This window comes from Lynx rufus, unplaced genomic scaffold (assembly GCF_022079265.1).
Source record: "Lynx rufus isolate CCGP_SWC_20201006 ecotype Redwood Valley unplaced genomic scaffold, mLynRuf1.p SCAF_16, whole genome shotgun sequence".
In the NCBI taxonomy this organism is placed as follows: domain Eukaryota; kingdom Metazoa; phylum Chordata; class Mammalia; order Carnivora; family Felidae; genus Lynx; species Lynx rufus.
Window position 1 is genome coordinate 11,704,403 of NW_025814830.1, and position 18,219 is coordinate 11,722,621.

Consider the following 18,219-nt stretch of genomic DNA (forward strand, 5'->3'; position numbering starts at 1 on the left):
AGCACCCCTGCGTTGGATGAGGCCATTAGCACTTCTCCATGGGGCATGTTAGAGGTCTTTGACCGGAATTAAGGAAAAGGGAAGGAAAGAAAGAGAGGTTTGGTAATTACTCCTGGTGGGGGTGGGTGATGAGCTCATATGTGGTGACCTTGTGGGGACAAATTACACAACGAACGAACATAACATCTGCAGTGATTAACCTTAACTAACTGAGTGAATCTGGGTAAGTAACGTAACCATTCTGTACCTCAATTTTTCTTATCTGGAAAATGGGATGCAAAGTACTTGCATAGTGAGGATTAAATGAGCTAATGTAGGGGAAGGGCTTCTGACAGTAGTTGGTAAAGTGGGTATTAACATACGGAGGTAAATAAGTTATGCAAATGAGTTCTTGTGCCTTGGGATTAAATTTCAGTGACAGCTTCATAGGCAGGAAAAAAAAAAGGTATGTTTAACCTCAAATAATTTAGCTTGAAGATGGTGTTTTCTGGAAAATTAGGTTAGGTGACTCAGAAGTATCTTTTTTTTTTTTTAGAAGTATCTTTAACAACGATAAAGACACTATCTCCAAAATGCTCAGAGAGAATCTGAATAAAACAACTTTATGAAATGCGAGTGTGTGGACAAAAGCAATCATTCTAAATTAACATATTATCTTCTGCATGTGATTTAAAAAATGTATCCAGCTGGCTCAGTCCATGAAGCATGTAACTCTTGATCTTAGGGTTGTAACTTCAAGCCCCATGTTGGGTGCAGATCACTTAATAATAAAATCTTTAAAAAAATGTATCTATAACTAAATTATTGAATATTGTAAGAAGCCATGGAACTATTCTATGTGTGCCCCCAAATATTTGATATATATTAAAAAAAATTTTTTTTAATGTTTGTTTATTTTTGACAGAGAGGGAGACAGAGCATGAGCGGGGGAGGGGCAGAGAGAGAGGGAGACACAGAATCTGAAGCAGGCTCCAGGCTCCGAGCTGTCAGCACAGAGCCCGACACGGGGCTCGAACTCACAAACCGTGAGGTCATGACCTGAGCCGAAGTCAGTCGCTCAACCGACTGAGCCACCCAGGCGCCCCTATTTGATATTTATATGTATATTTTAATTTTTTTTTTTTTCAACGTTTATTTATTTTTGGGACAGAGAGAGACAGAGCATGAACGGGGGAGGGGCAGAGAGAGAGGGAGACACAGAATTGGAAACAGGCTCCAGGCTCTGAGCCATCAGCCCAGAGCCCGACGCGGGGCTCGAACTCCCGGACTGCGAGATCGTGACCTGGCTGAAGTCGGACGCTTAACCGACTGCGCCACCCAGGCGCCCCTATATGTATATTTTATATACTTGGTTTACAAACATACATTTATACAAACATACACATCTATAAAAATGATGTGTATGTTTGAGTCTTATCATAGGGAAAAGTGGGTTTTTGTTTGTTCAGTGTTATCACATATTCAGGCATATCATCTGAGCACCTACTGTGTACTGGGCCCCGGGTGGGGCTCATGGCACCTCTGCTCTCCTGGAATTCTCAGTCCACCATGGGGGACAGAGAGGAAGCCAGCCGCCAGGAAATGATGCTCTGATGTACCCTGGGACAGGTGCCGCAGAAGGGAAGAAGCATGAGGTCAGTGGAAGGGATGAGCCTGGTGTGGGCTTGAACGAATTTCCCCAAGGATGGCGTGTCTGGGTTAAGACCTGAGAGGTGGTGTTATGGGTCCCCTCCCACCAAAAAGATGCTGAAGTACAAACCCAGTATCTCAGAGCGTGACCTTATTTGGAAATAGGGTCTCAGACAATGAGGATGGACCCTCGTCCAGTAACTGGTGTCCTTATAAAAGGGGGAAACGCCAACACAGAGACGCGCCCACAGGGAGGACGCTGGGGAGATGCATCTACAGACCACGGAGTCCAACACGTGGCCTGCAAATCTGCAGCAGCTGGGAGACCAGCTGGAACAGGTTCCCCTTCGCAGCCCTCAAAAGGAACCGACCCGGCCAATGCCCTGATCTCGGACATCTGACCTCTGAACCGTGAAACAGTACATTTCTGGAGTCGAGCCGCTCAGTCTGTGGCACCTCACTGCCGCGGCCCTAGTAGTTACGCACGCGGGGAAAGGACAGCCAGAGCGGCTGCCGTGGTGGAAGAGCAGAAGGGCGTCAGCAGGGACTGACCCTCTGGCCACCCTGAACAGTGGGGGTCTCGTAGTATCTTATGGGGTTGCAGCGAGAACGCGACGAGATGCATGGCGTGTGCGTTCACTGAAGGAGCACCCGGAGCGCCAGGCAGCCGAGACAGGGCACCCGCTCTCCAGAAGAACGAGAAAAGTGACCGAATGACGGCAGGGGCCAGGTCTAGTCGGGAAGGCCCATCTGACGAGGTGGCATCAGACTAAGCTTCCCGGAGACAGCCCTGAGATCGGGGGCGGGGGTGGGGGAGTTCTCCGGGCACTAGAGAACCCCCGGAAAGGCCCTGAGGTTGGCCTAGCCTTGGCAAGCATGAAGTGCAGCAGAGGCCAGTGGAGTGGAGAAGGGAGGGGGGCGAGCGGGAGGATGGGAGGGCAGAGGAGGGAGGAAGCCAACCGAGCAGGGTCTGCGCAGGAGTTTCGGCGAAGCACATGCCGCAGCCAGTGCCTGGTACTTGTGTGCTTGGTCAGCGGAGCCCTCGTCATCCAGCCCGGGGGTGGAGGTGAGCGGAGGGTCAGAGCCTAGACTCCCGCGTGTCCCTGGCTGTGAGTGACGCGTGTGAACTGGACTCTCGGTGTGAGTTGCCCAGGCTCTCCTGCGGACATCTGCAGGGTCACGTTTCTGTCTTCCTGACACCTGTCTCCTTCTGAGCTCTGCGTCATCCACACATTTGAATGGTCCACCCAGGTCATGAAAGACTTTACAAAGAACTGGGGGAGGAGGGCAGATCCCCCCACACCCAATGGAAGAGGAGCCTTGGACCACTTCTGTCCCTTACCAGCTGAGTGACTCGGGGCCTCAGTTGCCTTATCTGTAAAATGGGGTGAATGGCAGGTCTGCCTTACAGAGCTGTTGTGAGGACTCAGGGAACTAATTCACGTACAGGAGCTCAGAACCGAGACTGGCACACAGTGAGCACTCAGTAAATGTGAGGTATCGTCTTCTAACTTAAAACAGAAATCCGTCCCTAATGCATACTCTTCCGCTCTCTTCTGCTCTACAGCAGAGCAAAATGCCTCAAATGAGCTGAGCACAGTTTCCTCCCATTCCACCCTACCTTTCTCTCCTGCACCCTGGGGGACCTCCATGAGGCTCAAAGCGACGCCCAGCTCACAGCCCATCATGCCCAGGCTCCTCACCCGGGCTCCTCCACATACTCTCTGCACACTGAGGACTCGGGCCCCGCCCTGCACTCCCCCTTCCTCTCTACCCACACTCCCGGCCTTGGGGTATGCCTCCAGCCTCGTGCCCCTGTGAGACGACACCCAAATTTCCCCCTCCAGCCTGACTTCTCCCTTCAGCTCCAGACTCCTTACCCCGCCTCCTCCTTGATGTCTTCTGTGCTTCGCGAACGTAACCCGCCCGGGACTCTCCCCCAGCCAAGCCTGCTCCTCAGCTCAGCCCTCACCTCAAGGCAAGCCTGCCCTTCCGGCTACAGGACCTAGAGTCTTCTTCAACCTCGCCCTTCCTCTTAACCCTCGTCTGGTCCGCCAGGCAACCCTGGCGGCTCTCCTTTCAGCTCATCCATCCAGAAGCCACCCCCTCTCCCTTCTCAGCCTCCATCCTGCTCAGCCTTCCCCAAACCCCGTCTCCTGCATAGCAGCTCCTTGAAGGCTGTGCCCCTTGGGCAGCCAAGGGGCCCTGTGAACACCCAACTAAGGGAATCTCTGTCCACAGAGATGGTGCGGGACTGGCACAGCATCCTGCTGAATGAGTGAGTGAAGTGTCCCCTCCTTCCCCACCCAGAGACGCCTGGCTTGGCTCTTGTAGAACCTTGCTGGGCGTCCAGGCACTTACTTCTTTGGGTCAGTGAAGGGGAGTGGCCGTGGCGGGGGCTCGTCTGCCCTCTTCCACCCTGTGGGGTGCTTATTGCGAACGGGTTGCTTGGAGAAGAAGGACTTGGGGACGGAGGCGGACAGCTGGAAGGGGCTGGGCTGGGCCACCTGGGAGGGCCGAGGGGTCTCTGTGCTGGCGGTTTTGTAAACCTGAGCAGGGTAGCCGGCCCTGGAGCTCACGTCACTGCAAAGTAAAAACAAGAGAAATAAGCAATCAAATGTTCCCCATTATGCAGAACTGATCTGTTTAAATGTACTCTTGGGAAACAAAAAATTCCTTTGCACAAGAGGTATACAAATACATCGCTGCTGTGGAAAGTTCCAATACAGAAATCTATATAGGGAGAAGACCAAGTTGCCTAGGAGGTCCCCCCCCTCCAATCCCACCCCAGGAATGCCCTTCCGGCACATTTGGTACCACTGGGAATCCAAAACAGTCACCCCCTGTGGGTGGATGCACCCCGAGATTCCCTGTCTCCTGGGCACGACTTACATAGCTAGAGGTGGGGGTCCGACCTGTCTCTAGGGGTAACCAAGGTTTACAGTTTGCTGGCTCTCTCTCTCTCTCTCTCTCTGTCACTCGTGCATTTTTTCTCTCTCTCTCCCTTTTCCTATGCATTACAAATATACACGTGAATATAATCAGAGAGGTAGAACCTTTTACTTTGGGGGGGGGAGCATGAAGAATTTTTTTGGGGGGGTAGAGGACCGTATTTTTATATAACTGGAATGACATTAATACGTTGTTCTGTAAACTTTTTTTTTTTTTACTTAAAATATAGCTTGCTCAGTAGCCTCTTCATTCAAATATTTTTTGAGCACTCGCTATACATCAGACACCATTCCTACTGATCTAATCTAAAACCCCAGCTCAGTATCTGAAATGCCGGATTCCCACGGAATTAACACTACAATGAACCTCATGCTAGTGACCAGAACCCAGCTATTGGGGACCCACCTGTTTATTCCACTGAGACAAAGTGACTTTTAAAACTTAAATTAAAAAAAAAAATTTTTTTGTTTATTTTTGAGAGAGAGAGAGAGAGAGAGAGAGAGAGCGCGCACGCAAGCAGGGGAGGGGCAGAGAGAGAGGGAGGCAGAGATTCTAAAGCAGGCTCCAGGCTCTGAGCTGTCAGCACATAGCCCAACACGGGGCTCAAACCCATGAACTGTGAGATCATGACCTGAGCTGAAGTCGGATGCTAAACTGACTGAGCCACTCAGGCACCACCCCCCCCAATTTTTTTTTTAATGTTTATGTTTGTGAGAGAGAGAGAGAGACAGACAGACAGACAGAGCACAGGCAGGAGAGGGGCAGAGAGAGGAAGACAGAGATTCCAAAGCAGGCTCCAGGCTCTGAGCTGTCGGCACATAGCCCAACACGGGGCTCAAACCCATGAACTGAGATCATGATCTGAGCTGAAGTCGGATGCTAAACCGACTGAGCCACCCAGGCACCGCGCCCCCCCCCAATTTTTTTTTAATGTTTATTTTTGTGAGAGAGAGAGAGACAGAGCACAGGCAGGAGAGGGGCAGAGAGAAGGAGACACAGAATCTGAAGCAGGCTCCAGGCTCTGAGCTGTTAGCACAGAGCCTGATGAGGGGCTTGAATTCACGAACTGAGAGATTATGACCTGAGCTGAAGTCAGACGCTCAACTGACTGAGCACCGAGGTGCTCCTTAAAATTTTTTTTTAATGTTTGTTTATTTTTGAGAGAGATGGGGTGGGGGAGGGGAGAATATGAGTGGGGGAGGGACAGAGAGAGATGGAGACACAGAATCTGAAGCAGGTTCCACGCTCTGAGCTGTCAGCACAGGGCCCAACGTGGAGCTTGAACCCACAAACTGTGAGATCATGACCTGAGCTGAAGTCAGATTCTTAAATGACTGAGTCACCCAGGTGCCCCTAAAACTTTTAAATTGGGGCTCCTGGGTGGCTTAGTGGGTTAAATGTCTGACTTTTGGTTTTAGCTCAGGTCACGATCTCTGTCCCTGCGTGGGGCTCTGTGCTGACAGTGCAGGGTCTGCTTGGGATTCTCTCTCTTTGCCTCTCTCAATAAATAAATAAACAAACAAGCAACTAAATAATGAAACTTAAGTAAAATTCCAATTCCATTTTAAGTAAGAGGGACTTAGTGAGAAAAGTAATGCCTTTGGCATCTAAGTCAATAAATCCTTTTCGAAGGTCAATTTAGTAATATGAAGGGGTGGGACTTTTGACTATGATGGAATGAGGAGACTGGCAAATATTCTCCCCCCAGAAAGCACAAAATTGACAAAAACAACCATTTCAGCACTCTGGCAATTGACCAAGGGCATATGGCAATGCAAGAATCATCTATGTTTGGAAAACTGCTGAACTTCAGGTAAGAAAAGAGGGACTCTGTGGCATTTTAGCCTGGGGCTCCTCCCATCTGCCTGCCTAGTTCAATGAGTAAGACATTCTGCTATACCAAAATCTTTGAAATAGCATCAAGCAAACCAACACGTGTGCAATGAAAGTTTCAGAAAGAGAAAAGGGCAGAAGAAAGATTTGAAGAAATAATGGCTGAAAATTCCCCCAATTTGATGAAAAAAAAAAATCATCTACACATCTAAGAAGCTCCACAAACCCTATGAATGGTAAATACAAAGATATTCACATCCAGGGGCGAGTGGGTGGCTCAGTCGGTTGAGGGTCGGACTTTGGTTCAGGTCATGATTTCACAGCTCACGAGTTTGAGCCCCGCATCAGGCTCTGTGCTGACAGCTCAGAGCCTGGAGCCTGCTTCAGATTCTGTGTCTCCTTCTCTCTCTGCCCCTCCCCTGCTTGTGCTCTCTCTCAAAATAAATAAACATTAAAGTAAAAAAAAAAAAAAAAAAAAAAAGATATTCACATCCAGAAAAAGTTCAAAGTCAAACGGTGAGATAAAAACCTTGAAAATGTCAAGGGAAAAAGGATTCATCATATACAGGGAAGCAACAATATAATTAACTACAGACTTCTTATTTGAAACAATGGTAATGGAATGACATTTTCAAAGTGTGGAAAGAAAAAAACCGCCAACCAAGAATTCTGTATCCAGTAAAACTATCCTTTACACATAAAGGCAAAATAAAAACATTCTCAGATAAAAAGACTGAGAAACTGATTGCCAGCTCATCTGCCTGGTGAAATAAAAAGAAGTCCTCAGGCTGAAAGAAAATGACTCCAGGATCATCTGGCTGGCTCAGTTGGTGAAGTGTGCAACTCTCAATTTTGGGGTTGTACTTTGAGCCCCAAGATGAGTGTAGAGATTACGTAAAAATAAAATCTAAAAAAAAAAGAAGAGGAAGAAGAAGAAAACAGATAGTGACTCCAGATGATGACCTGAATCCATATGGAGAAATGAAGGATCCAAGAAAGTCAATTTGCAGGTTAGAATAAGACTATAGAGGGGGCACCTGCGTGGCTTAGTCAGTTAAGCTTCTGACTTTGGCTTAGGTCATGATCTTGCAGTCTGTGGGTTCAAGCTGTGTGTCGAGCTCTATGCTGACAGTTGAGATCCTGGAGCCTGTTTTGGATTCTGTGTTTCCCTCTCTCTGCCCCTCCCCTGCTTGTGCTCGGTCTTTCTGTCTCTATCTCAAAAGATAAACATTAAAAAATTTTTCTTAAGGGGCGCCTGGGTGGCTCGGTCGGTTGAGCGTCCGACTTCGGCTCAGGTCATGATCTCACGGTCCGTGGGTTCGAGCCCCGCGTCGGGCTCTGTGCTGACAGCTCACAGCCTGGAGCCTGTTTCGGATTCTGTGTCTCCCTCTCTCTGTGGCCCTCCCCCGTTCATGCTCTGTCTCTCTCTGTCTCAAAAATAAAAAATAAACGTTAAAAAAAATTTAAAAAAAAAGATTAAAAAAAATTTTTTCTTAAAAGACTATAGATTTATGTTTTATTTCTTCTCTAACTTCCTTAAAGATATAAGATTATAAAAGGCAACAACAGCAACACTATATTGTTGGGCTTATAACAAATGTAGATTTAATAAAATGACAAATACAGCACAAAAAAGGGGGAAAGGAATGTGGCTATACTGGAGAAAAGTTTCTATATTTTATTGAAATTAAGTTACTAAATCTTTTTTTTTTTTTAACAATAAAGTCTTTTTTTTTTTTTTTAATGCTTACTTATTTTTGAGAGAGAGCGTGCATGCATGCTGAGGGGAGGGAGGCGCGTGGGCAGAGAAGGAGACAGAGAATCCCAAGCAGCTCTGCACTGTCAGCATAGAGCCCGATGCCAAGCTCGAACTCATAAACTGTGAGATCATGACCTGACCTGAAATCAAGAGTTGGATGCTTACCCAACTGAGCCACCCAGGCATCCCAAGTTACTAAATTTGAATTACACTGTTAAGATGCATATTGTAAGAATTTGGGAAAAATAGCTGAAAAAAGCAGGAGGAATCCAAACAGTACACTAATATACATTATTTAACATGAAAGGTGGCAGTAAAGGAAGAACAGAGCAAGAAAGGTAGTGAACATATAGAAAATGGCAAAACGGGGAATGTAAATGCAATAATTACCAATGACTTCTCTAAATGTGAATGTTTCAATGGCCAAATCAAAAGGTAGAGATGTCAGACTGGATTTAAAAAAAGCAGGCTCTCAGGGGCGCCTGGGTGGCTTCAGATTCTGTGTCTCCCTCTCTCTCTGCCCCTCCTCCACTTGTGTGCGTGCGCTCTCTTTCTCTCTCTCAAAAGTAAATAAACGTTAAAAAAATGTTTTTCTTTTAAAACAAGCAAGCTCTGACTAGATATGCTTTCTACGATTTAGCAACATCTATTCATGTGGCCACAGCTGCAAACTGGTGTGTGGGGGGGTGTCCAGGGAGCCATGGAGTGTATAACACCAGGAAGGGATGGCAGGGTGACCAGGGAGCCTCCCCAGGGAGGCGAGGGCATCTGAGCTGAGAAGTGAAGGATGAGTGGCAGTGGTTTAACATCTGACCTCTCAGAAATCCGTGTGACAGAAAAGCCTGTCCAAGTACTTGTAGGCACACACAAGGATGTTCACTGCCAACACTGTATGTAATCAAGTTAGACGCGCCTGGATGGCTCTGTGGGAGGCGTGTTCGACTCTCGATCTTGGGGCCATGAGTTCAAGCCCCACTACTTAACACAATAAAAACTTAAAAAAAAAAAAAAAAGTAAATTAGACCCGGCCTGAATATCTTTTTTTTTTTTAATGTTTTATTTATTCTTGAGAGAGAGACAGACAGCATGAGCAGGGGAGGAGCAGAGCAAGAGAGGGACACAGAATCTGAAGTAGGCTCCAGGCTCTGAGCTGTCAGCACAGAGCCCGATGCGGGGCTCGAACTCACAGACCGTGAGATCATGACCTAAGCCAAAGTCAGATGCCCGACTGAGCCACCCAGGCGCCCCAGGCCTGAACATCTTTTAACAAGGGATTAACAGATGTTCCAAGTACCCCCATATGATCAAAACCTATGCAGCCAATTCAAAGAGTAAGGTAGGTTTGTTTATGAATGAGGACAGATGTCTGAGTACAAGGCACAGTACAAAGCATGACTCTGTTCTTTCTTTTTTTACATACACAGTTACACTGTATGATTATTGAGCTTCTTTTTGTTTTGTTTTGTCTTTTTTACAAAAAGGAACCATACAGTTTTTCCCTAACTGTGGGCCATTAAATCATTCGAGTGGCTCTTGACCATTATTAAGGGGGAAAAGGCCCCCAAACCAAACAGACTGGAATAAAAAACATCAGTAAGGGTAAGAGCTTTGTGAAGCTTCATTCTGGACATCCGTTGGGGGGTCGTAAATGTAAAATGCTTTCCCTGTTTTGGGTAATGATCAAAAATGTTTGAAAGAGGGGCGCATGGTGGCTCAGTCGGTTAAGCATCCGACTTCAGCTCAGGTCACGATCTCCCGGTCTGTGAGTTCGAGCCCCGCGTTGGGCTCTGGGCTGATGGCTCAGAGCCTGGAGCCTGCTTCAGATTCTGTGTCTCCCTCTCTCTCTGCCCCTCCCCCGCTTGCACTCTGTCTCTTCCTCTCTCTCAAAAAATAAACATTAAAAAAAATTTTTTTTAAATGTTTGAAAGAACTGGGCTGCTGCAGGTTTGGAGAAAAATCTCGGGGAGGAGCTTACACTAACTGATTATCTCTGGAGATAGTAATGATGTGTTCAGAATAAAAGTCAAATGAAACCGTACAAATGGCACAGAGCACAAAGGAGGTGCCACCTGACACCCCAGTCTCTCCCTGCAACCAAGACCCATCCTTTCTTCTTCTTCAACAGGGAGCTGTGCGCACACAAGCACACGTGTGTGAGAGGGAGTGTGTATCCTTCCCACTTTGTAAAATAAACGGCAGCAGATCATAAGCTTGCTGTGCACCCTTTCACCTTAACCGTACGTTCTGTAGCTCTCTCCCTGTCAGTCCACACGAACCCCCCTTTCTGCAACAGCCGCAGGGGGTCCATTCTATGAATAGATCACCCTAAGTTTTACTTTCTACAGTACATTCCTCTACCTTGCCCTCAGGCATGTTCATTCAGCTTTTGTGAGCTGACAAAACAAGAGATGATTAAACCAGGAAGGGAAAAAGGTGAACACCCTTTGTGTCCGCCAGCCAGCCAGCTCCATCCACGGCCTCCTTCGAGATGGGCTTGCCTGGCTTCGGGTCCTGCAGCAGACCTTTTGGGTGTCAGCCTAATCCCCCCTCCACCTGTAAACAGAGGCTGACTTTACTCCTCCTTTGCTTGAGGAAGGTGACCAGACACCTCGCCCAGGGGGCAAATCCTGACTGAGTGAGGCCACTTGTCTGGGATGGGTATGGATGGGTCTGTACTGTATTTCTGCCCAGTGAGACTTTGGGGAGGGCGTATATGGACTGTCTGCTGGGTGACTTTGGGAGAAAATTTCTTTGCTAAAAAAACAAACAGAAAACACTTGCAAAAAAATCACCTTCTCTTCCACTGGACACTGTGACTACCTGGTTGAAGGACAGCCACTTTGAGAAGGAGGGGAGCCAGCTTGGAGGCTGACGGAGGCAGAACACAAAGAGGAGAAAGAACTTAGGTCTTTGAGTCAATAAATCACCCAATCCTGGCCACCCCCCTAACTTGGCATTTTGTGTTCTGTGAGATAACAGACTGCCTTCAGCCAAGCTGGAATTTTCTGTTACTTGTAGCCAAAGGCATTCCCATGACTGTCTCTGTCTTCAGCTTTGTGAGGCCTCAACACAGAACTATTCCTCACCCCCAGCGTGCTGTGTATTTTGACCCAACCCTGAGCTGGGGCCATGAGCCCAGGTGCCCCATACGGGGTGGAGTTCTTACCCCACCCACCAATCGGCAGAGTGAGCATGCTCTCATTCTGATGCACCAGCAGGAACAGGTATCCCCCTCTGGGCCTCAGCTGTGACTTGAAGACCAAAGAGGCACCATGGGGTGGGGTGAGAACATGGGCCGTGCTGCCCACCTGACCCGAGTTCCAATCACAGCTCTGAGTGACACGCTGGGACCTGAGCTCGGGTCCTTCCCCCCTCAGAGAGCCTCAGTTTCCTCCTCTGAGAAATGAGGCAGTGACAGCACCACTTCAAGAGGTCTTGTGTGCACTGTTAACGTGGTGTGCCCAGGGGCTAAAAGCCGGGACTTTGGGCTCAGCCAGGACTGGGGCGGAGGCATCCTGCTCGGCCCTCCCACCCCCACCTCCCCCACTGGAGAGGTTATGCATTCATCTGTGTTCTATCTTAGGGAAGCACTTAAGATTTTGTTGGAGGAAAAGGTTTTGTGGCTTACAAAAAAAGCTGAAAAACCAAGGGCTGGATGGAGAAATCAGAGCTGCACTTACACTCAAGTCTTGATGGGTGGCCTAGGGTGGCTGAGCCCCTGTGCAGGAGGAAGAGTGGTGGCAGTGACGGGGCTGGCTGTGCTGAGCCTGTGAACATGGCCAGGCCCTGCCCCAAGCATCTTCATTTAGTTGTCCTGGCAACCCCCTGAGGCAGGAACTACCACCAACCCTGTGTTTCAAGTGAGGAAACCAGGCCCCAGAGAGATTAAATAACCTGCCCCCAAACGATGCAGCTGGTAGGGATGGAGCCAGGATGCAAACCCAGTCTGGCTCAAGAGACCCCGGCTTTTAACCCCAAGCCTGTACTTTCAACAACTGCAGTCACGACAGATATGGAATACGTGCAAACAAAGCCTGGCAGCAGCTGCTATTTTTGGACCCAGCTATGTCGCAGGCCCCGCGCTAAGTACTTTCAGTGCATGATGTAGGTTCGTTGTGGCAGCCTTAGACCACAGATCCTATCATTACTCCCATTTTACAGATGAGAAAACTGAGCCTCAGAGAAACTAAGGAGCCTGATGGAGATCACACGGTTGGGTCAGCTTTGGAGCTGTGATCCGGACGCAGGCAGTCAGAGGCCAGAGCCCAGGAATCCCTCACTGCTTGGCCTTAACTACTAGACCAATCTTGCCCTCTCTCCCTAGTGCGTGGCATGACCTTGAGAGTTCAATCAGTCCCCGCATGTGGCTGCAGTTATCGTGTAGGAGTCTCAAGTGGCCACATTCCACTCAGTGGCCTGGGAGCCGAAGTGGCAGGTCTGCAGGGAGGATACGGGATCAGAGTGATGCAGAAACCCGCCAATGCTCACCCCCTCCACCCCCACGCCCATCGCTGTAGCAGTCTCCTCCTGCCCAACCTCACTGAACACAGCCAGAGAGAGCCTGTGAACACCGAGTCAGATCGCAGCGCGCTTCTGCCCAGGACTCTCTGTGGCTCCACCTTACTCAGGGCAGAGGCAGAGTCCTCCCCTCTGCCCACAAGGCCCCACACCATCAGCTCCTCCCACTTACCGGGCTCCAGCCAGGTGAAAGGGAAGCTGTTCCCAGACAGAAACATTTTCACCTCAGGGCCTTTGCACTGCTCCCTCCTTTCCTTTAGAGGGCTTGGGTTCCTCTCCCAGGCTGACTGTGACTCTCCCAGGTGGGTCTCTGTTGTGTGTGACCCCAGCGGGTTCCAGGGCCCTCACATTACCTTTAAGAGCTGTGCCCCCAGAAGCATATCCCAGAGACTCCCTCTTGGCACAGCCTGGGGAGGCAAAGCCACGTACTTCCTGCCTGGCTGTGTCAGCTCCACGTGGAGTGGAGAGCCTCTGAGTGCCCCTTCACAGCTCTGGAAACCCAGGGAGCTCTGAAGCGTGTGCTGCCTCAGGAGAGGGCGGGGGGCCAGGTGGCTGCCCGCCTGGGATCACTCAGCCCACTGCGGTGCCCACAGCAGGCGCTGGCGCCTGGCAGTGCGCCTGGAAGCCGGGCTCCCATGACGAACGTCTGGGGAGAGAGTCTGCGAAGTCACTGAAATCATCGATGGGCACAAGCTGCTACAGGCTGTGGCGGCTTCCATGGCGGGGCCGGAGCACGGGGAGGGACTGGATAGGTGTTTCCCTGCTCGGCACGGCCCATCCCCCTGGTGGCAGTCCTTGAGTTTTGCGGGCAAACTCAATCCCTTCTACCTTTCAAATAGTCCAGAGTAATCTTTTTAAAACGTAAGTCAGACTGTGCATTCACATGCCTCCCATGGCTCCCATGTCCCTCAGAATCAAATCCCAGCAGCTGACCATGGTCAGTAAGCCTGCCAGAACCGGGTTCCGGCCTACCGTGCACAACTGACCTCCTGTCACTCTCCCCTTTGCCCTGTCTGCTCCTCCCTCTCTGGCCACTTGATCATTTTTTTTTTAAATGTTTTATTCATTTTTGAGAGACAGGCAGAGAGAGAAGGGGACAGGGGATCCGAAGCAGGCTCCGCACTGTCAGCACAGAGCCCGATGCAGGGCTTGAACTCACGAACTGTGAGATCATGACCTGAGCCGAAGTCAGACATTCAACTGACTGAGCCACCCAGGCGCACCCGCTTGGCCGTTTCTTAAGCACTGCAAATGAGTTCGCCTTCACGGTCGTGACATTTGCTGTTTCTTCTGCCTGGGTCAATCCCTTGCTTCCTACAAAATAACAACCTTGTAAGAGGCCTTCCTGGCCGTCCGTCCTGTTACCTAAGAGTAACGTGCCTCCTGGGCTGGCCCTGCCCCAGTCTCTTCTCAAGAACCTCACCACCCCGTCTGCAGCACCCGCCTGACACTCGGCAGTCAGCCTCGACTCTTTGCTCCCTGGCACCATCCTGGACCTGTGTCTCCCTCCCTCCTGGTGTCCCAGCAATGCCGCTTTGTGACGCAGGCGCAGCTGCTCTGTCCTCTGGTTCAGACCCCTTCCTTCTCACTCATATCTCCGCCTCAGCCCTGTCCCTGAGGCTCTGCCTCCAGTCTCATCTCCAGCACTACCTTTCAAAACATAAATCCGCCTGTACTACCCTTTCTGCTGAAACCTCTCCTTGCTGCCCACAGTTCTTGGGATCGAATCCAAACTCTGTAATGTGGTGGACAGGGCCCTGCATGGTCTGGCTCCTGCTGACTTCCCAAAAAACCTCCCATCAGCTGGCCCCTCAGTTTCTACCCTTGAGCCAAGGGGCCTGTGTTCAGTGACCTAACAGCATCCACCTTCCTCTCCACCTCAGGGCCTTTGCACATGCTACTCCTTCCCATTCATCGAGACGTCCTCTTTACATCCCATCTTTCCTTTCCCCCCCTGCCCCCCCCCTTCTCTCTTTTTAAAAAAAAATTGTACAGGCGTGCCTGGGTGGCTCAGTCAGTTAAGTGTCTGACTCTTGGTTTCAGCTTGGGTCATGATCTCACGGTTTTGTGAGTTTGAGCCCCTCATCGGGCTCCGTGCTGACGGTGCAGAGCCTGCTTGGGATTCTGTCTCCCTCTCCCTCTCTGCCCCTTGTTCACTCCTGCTTTGTCCCTCTTGAAATAAATACCTAAAAAAATTGTATAATAGCTGACACACAGAGCAGTATACAAAGTATATGCATATAACTGAAGAAACAGTTACAAAGCAGACACCATGTGACTGCATCCTGGGTCAAGAATATACCATCAGCCCCTCGGAAACTACTCACCTGCTCCCACCTCCTTATTGTTCTTATCTTTGGCAGAAATGACCCTTCCTCATGGAACCTACCTTTGCCCCTTGGGCTAGATTAGACACTCCTTTGAGTCCTGGACCGTATCCATTCGCGGATCCCAGTGGGTCTCCTCTGCCGGCTTTCCCCTAGCACAGTTCATCCATTACTTTGATCATTATTTGCTTGCTGGCTCCCCGGTACCAGGTCAGTGCCAGGACAGCAGGGGCCGTGTGTGCCCGCAGCGCCCAGCAGAGGGCCAGGCACACAATGAGCACTCGCTATGCGAATAAACACGGGTGCTCTATTACAACGTGCTGTGCAAGCAGAGACCGGGGCAGCTATGCAGCTCGCGTGCCTGCCCTCAATAGCAGGCTGTCATCCCAGCTCAGCCCAAGGGAAGAGATAAACGAGAGCAGATGCAGAAGGCCGGTGGGCTGACCGGTGTGAGGGGCAGCGCGGCCGGCGGCAGGTGGAGGCACATGTGGGCCTCCTGGGCTCAGGTGCTCAGCGACCAACTGGGAACTTGGTTCCCCCGCCAAGACGGGAAAGTTGTGGGAGGGCAGCCAAGTAAGGCCCATACATGGGACTTGCACACCTTCTCTATCTGGGATGCCCTGCCCTCCTAGTCCCCTGGCTCGCATCAGCCTCTTTGTTCTAGGAAAGCCTCTCACACAATGGGGTCTGGCCCTTCCTCTGGGCTCCCGCATCCCAGGTGCTTCCCTCACCTTGGCCCTGACCACTCTGGGAACAGGTGTGTCTTCCCTGTTGGACTTTGAGCCCCAAGAGGGCAGGCCTGGGGCTGTCTCAGCCATCTCGGTGTCCCCAGAACTGCCTGAAAGAGGCATGGCCCCGGAGAAACATTCTGATTTGGTTAGTTTGAGGCATACCTCTCCTCTTTTTATAACAATCCCCTGTGATTTTAATGACAGGCAGGCTCAAGGCCTACTGCCTGGTATGGTTCTAAGGGTCCTACACACAGTAGGTCATTAAATCTTTACCATATCCTTATGAGATAGGTATGTGATTTATCCCCCATTTTACAGACGAAGAAACCGAGGTCCAGAGAAGTTCAGTCATTTGCCCAAGGCCACACAGCCAAGGCAAGGCAAGAGGGAGGGCTTGAACCCTGGTGGAGGTCCAACTCTCATCTACCATGCAGATGTTTCTTTAAATCAACTCATTCAATTTTCCTCAACTTGTCCAAGACAGTATCTGTAAAAGCAGGGGATGGGCAGGTAACACCTTTCCTAATACTCATTAAAGCAAACATTTATCTGCTAAAAAAACAAAAAACAAAAACATTTTCCTCCTATACCACCCAAATCACCTCGAGCACCCCATTTTGGGAAATGCTGTTCCATGCCAGAGCCTGGTTGCCTAGGAGAAAACTTCAGGAAGCAGCTTAATGAGTAGATAAGAATGATTTGCAATTAGCATCAATTGTCTGTATGCAAATTAAAGCTCCCAACCGCTGGGCCCTCTTTTGTAGTGGGCTCCTCTCCCATTTTATTTCCTTCATTCCTGGGTTCAGCAAATCTTTCCATCAGACACAGGGTAATTTTATACCCACTCCCTGCTTCAGCCACAGTCTTCTCCTCAGAGCCGCTGCCTTTATATCGCAGATTTCAAAACCCTACAGTTACTCAGATTTACGAACACAGGCCTACGTCTAGCACAGGGACTAGCGGAGCTGAGACCTGGGACCCCGCGGCACCCAGGACTCTCCTGGTGCAGAGTCCCTCCAGGTGGGTGCACTTTGACAGGTGTCTCAGTGATGGCCTAATTGTCGTCTGTCTCCCTCAGCGGATGATGGGCTGAGGTGAGGGGCTGGGGGGGGGCCTCATCTGAATTTGCTCATTATTTCTCCCCGGCTCCCACCCTAGTGTCTGTGACACAACAGGTCCCTAAGAAATATTTGTGAGTGAAATGAAGGGATAAATAACGAATGAAAGAGCTGTTCCAGAGTCCGTGAGTTTCACTGATTAAGAACCACCTGTTTAGGGAAATAGGCTGAACCAGAGACTAAACCCACTGGGCCACACACCCTCTCCATCCTCACCCTTCTGGGCCCCTGACCAGGGCAAGGGGAGGTACCCACACAATGCAGGCACCCTCAAACACGGCAGTTTCCAAACCGGTCAGAGAACCACTGCTAAATCATGAGATCACTGAAGGAGGTATTGAGCTGCATTCACATTTTGAACAGACTAGACTACATCAAAGTGCTTCACACACAGTTAGGCTAAGTACTGTTTGGGTCACTTTTGCTTCGCCTTTTTTTTTTTTTTTTTTTTAAACACAGATATTTCTGCACAGACACAGACAGAAGTGCACTGTAGGCTGCGGTCAAGGTCTGAGGCCACTGCCTGGGTGCATGGGTCCTGTGTGGTCTGCGTGGACAGAGGCTGTAGTTTGAGGGCTGGCAAAGGCCTGAGGAAACCAAAGGGGACAAGGACTCCCTATGGGGTCCCGGGCTGGCCCCTGCTCAGGGGCAGTCAGGGAATGGAAGGAAGGCTGTGGCCTTTGGGGTCTGCACTGGGGACCGCAGCACCGTGACCCTTGCCTGGGGTGCAGACCTGTGAGGGGCACGTGCTCCAGGCTGAGCTTGGCAACTTGCTGAACGATTTTCCACCTCAGCACTTCAGAGAGACATTTCATGGCTTTCATAAGGTGCCCTAAGTGTGTGCAGTCTAGGCCCCAGACATCAATGTCAGGTCTTTCTCCCTTGGTCCCCTGCCTGCCTCTCCACCAGTGGTCCTCAAAGGATGGTCCCCGGACCAGCAGCATCACCATCTACCAGGAACTTAAAAGAATGCATATTCTCAGGCTGTGCTCTGACCTACTGAATCAGAAACTCCGAGTGGGGTCCTGCAATCTGTGCTGAAGAGCCCTCTAGGGGACTGTGTGGAGACCACTGCCCTTCGCTGTGTTGGCCAGAAGGTTAAACTGTGATTTCTCAGCCTTCCTTGTGACGTCGCTCTGTTCAAAGGGCTCTGGGAAAGCTGTTGCTTTCTTCATGGAAAGGGAACTAGGAGAAGCCATCTTCCTCTGTTTTTTGGGCCCATCCCCCCCAGGGGCACCACAGCCATCTGGAGACAAGGGAGCCGCAGCCAGTATGGTAAGAATGGTGGAAGAGGAAGACACAGGATGCCAGGCCTTGAGGCCCTCCCTGAGCTGCTGTACTAGCTTGGCTCT

The 18,219-nt window shown here is 50.2% G+C and overlaps 1 protein-coding gene across 2 annotated transcripts in view; it reads right to left on the minus strand.

Moving 5' to 3' along the window:
• The window catches only part of SIPA1L3 (signal induced proliferation associated 1 like 3), a 240,854-nt gene that overhangs the window by 19,999 nt on the left and 202,636 nt on the right, over window positions 1-18,219 (minus strand). For both annotated transcript variants that reach the window (XM_047078134.1, XM_047078132.1), the window contains exon 16: window positions 3,991-4,212. In XM_047078134.1, the coding sequence (XP_046934090.1) occupies window positions 3,991-4,212 (222 nt within the window). The remainder of the gene's footprint in view (window positions 1-3,990; window positions 4,213-18,219) is intronic.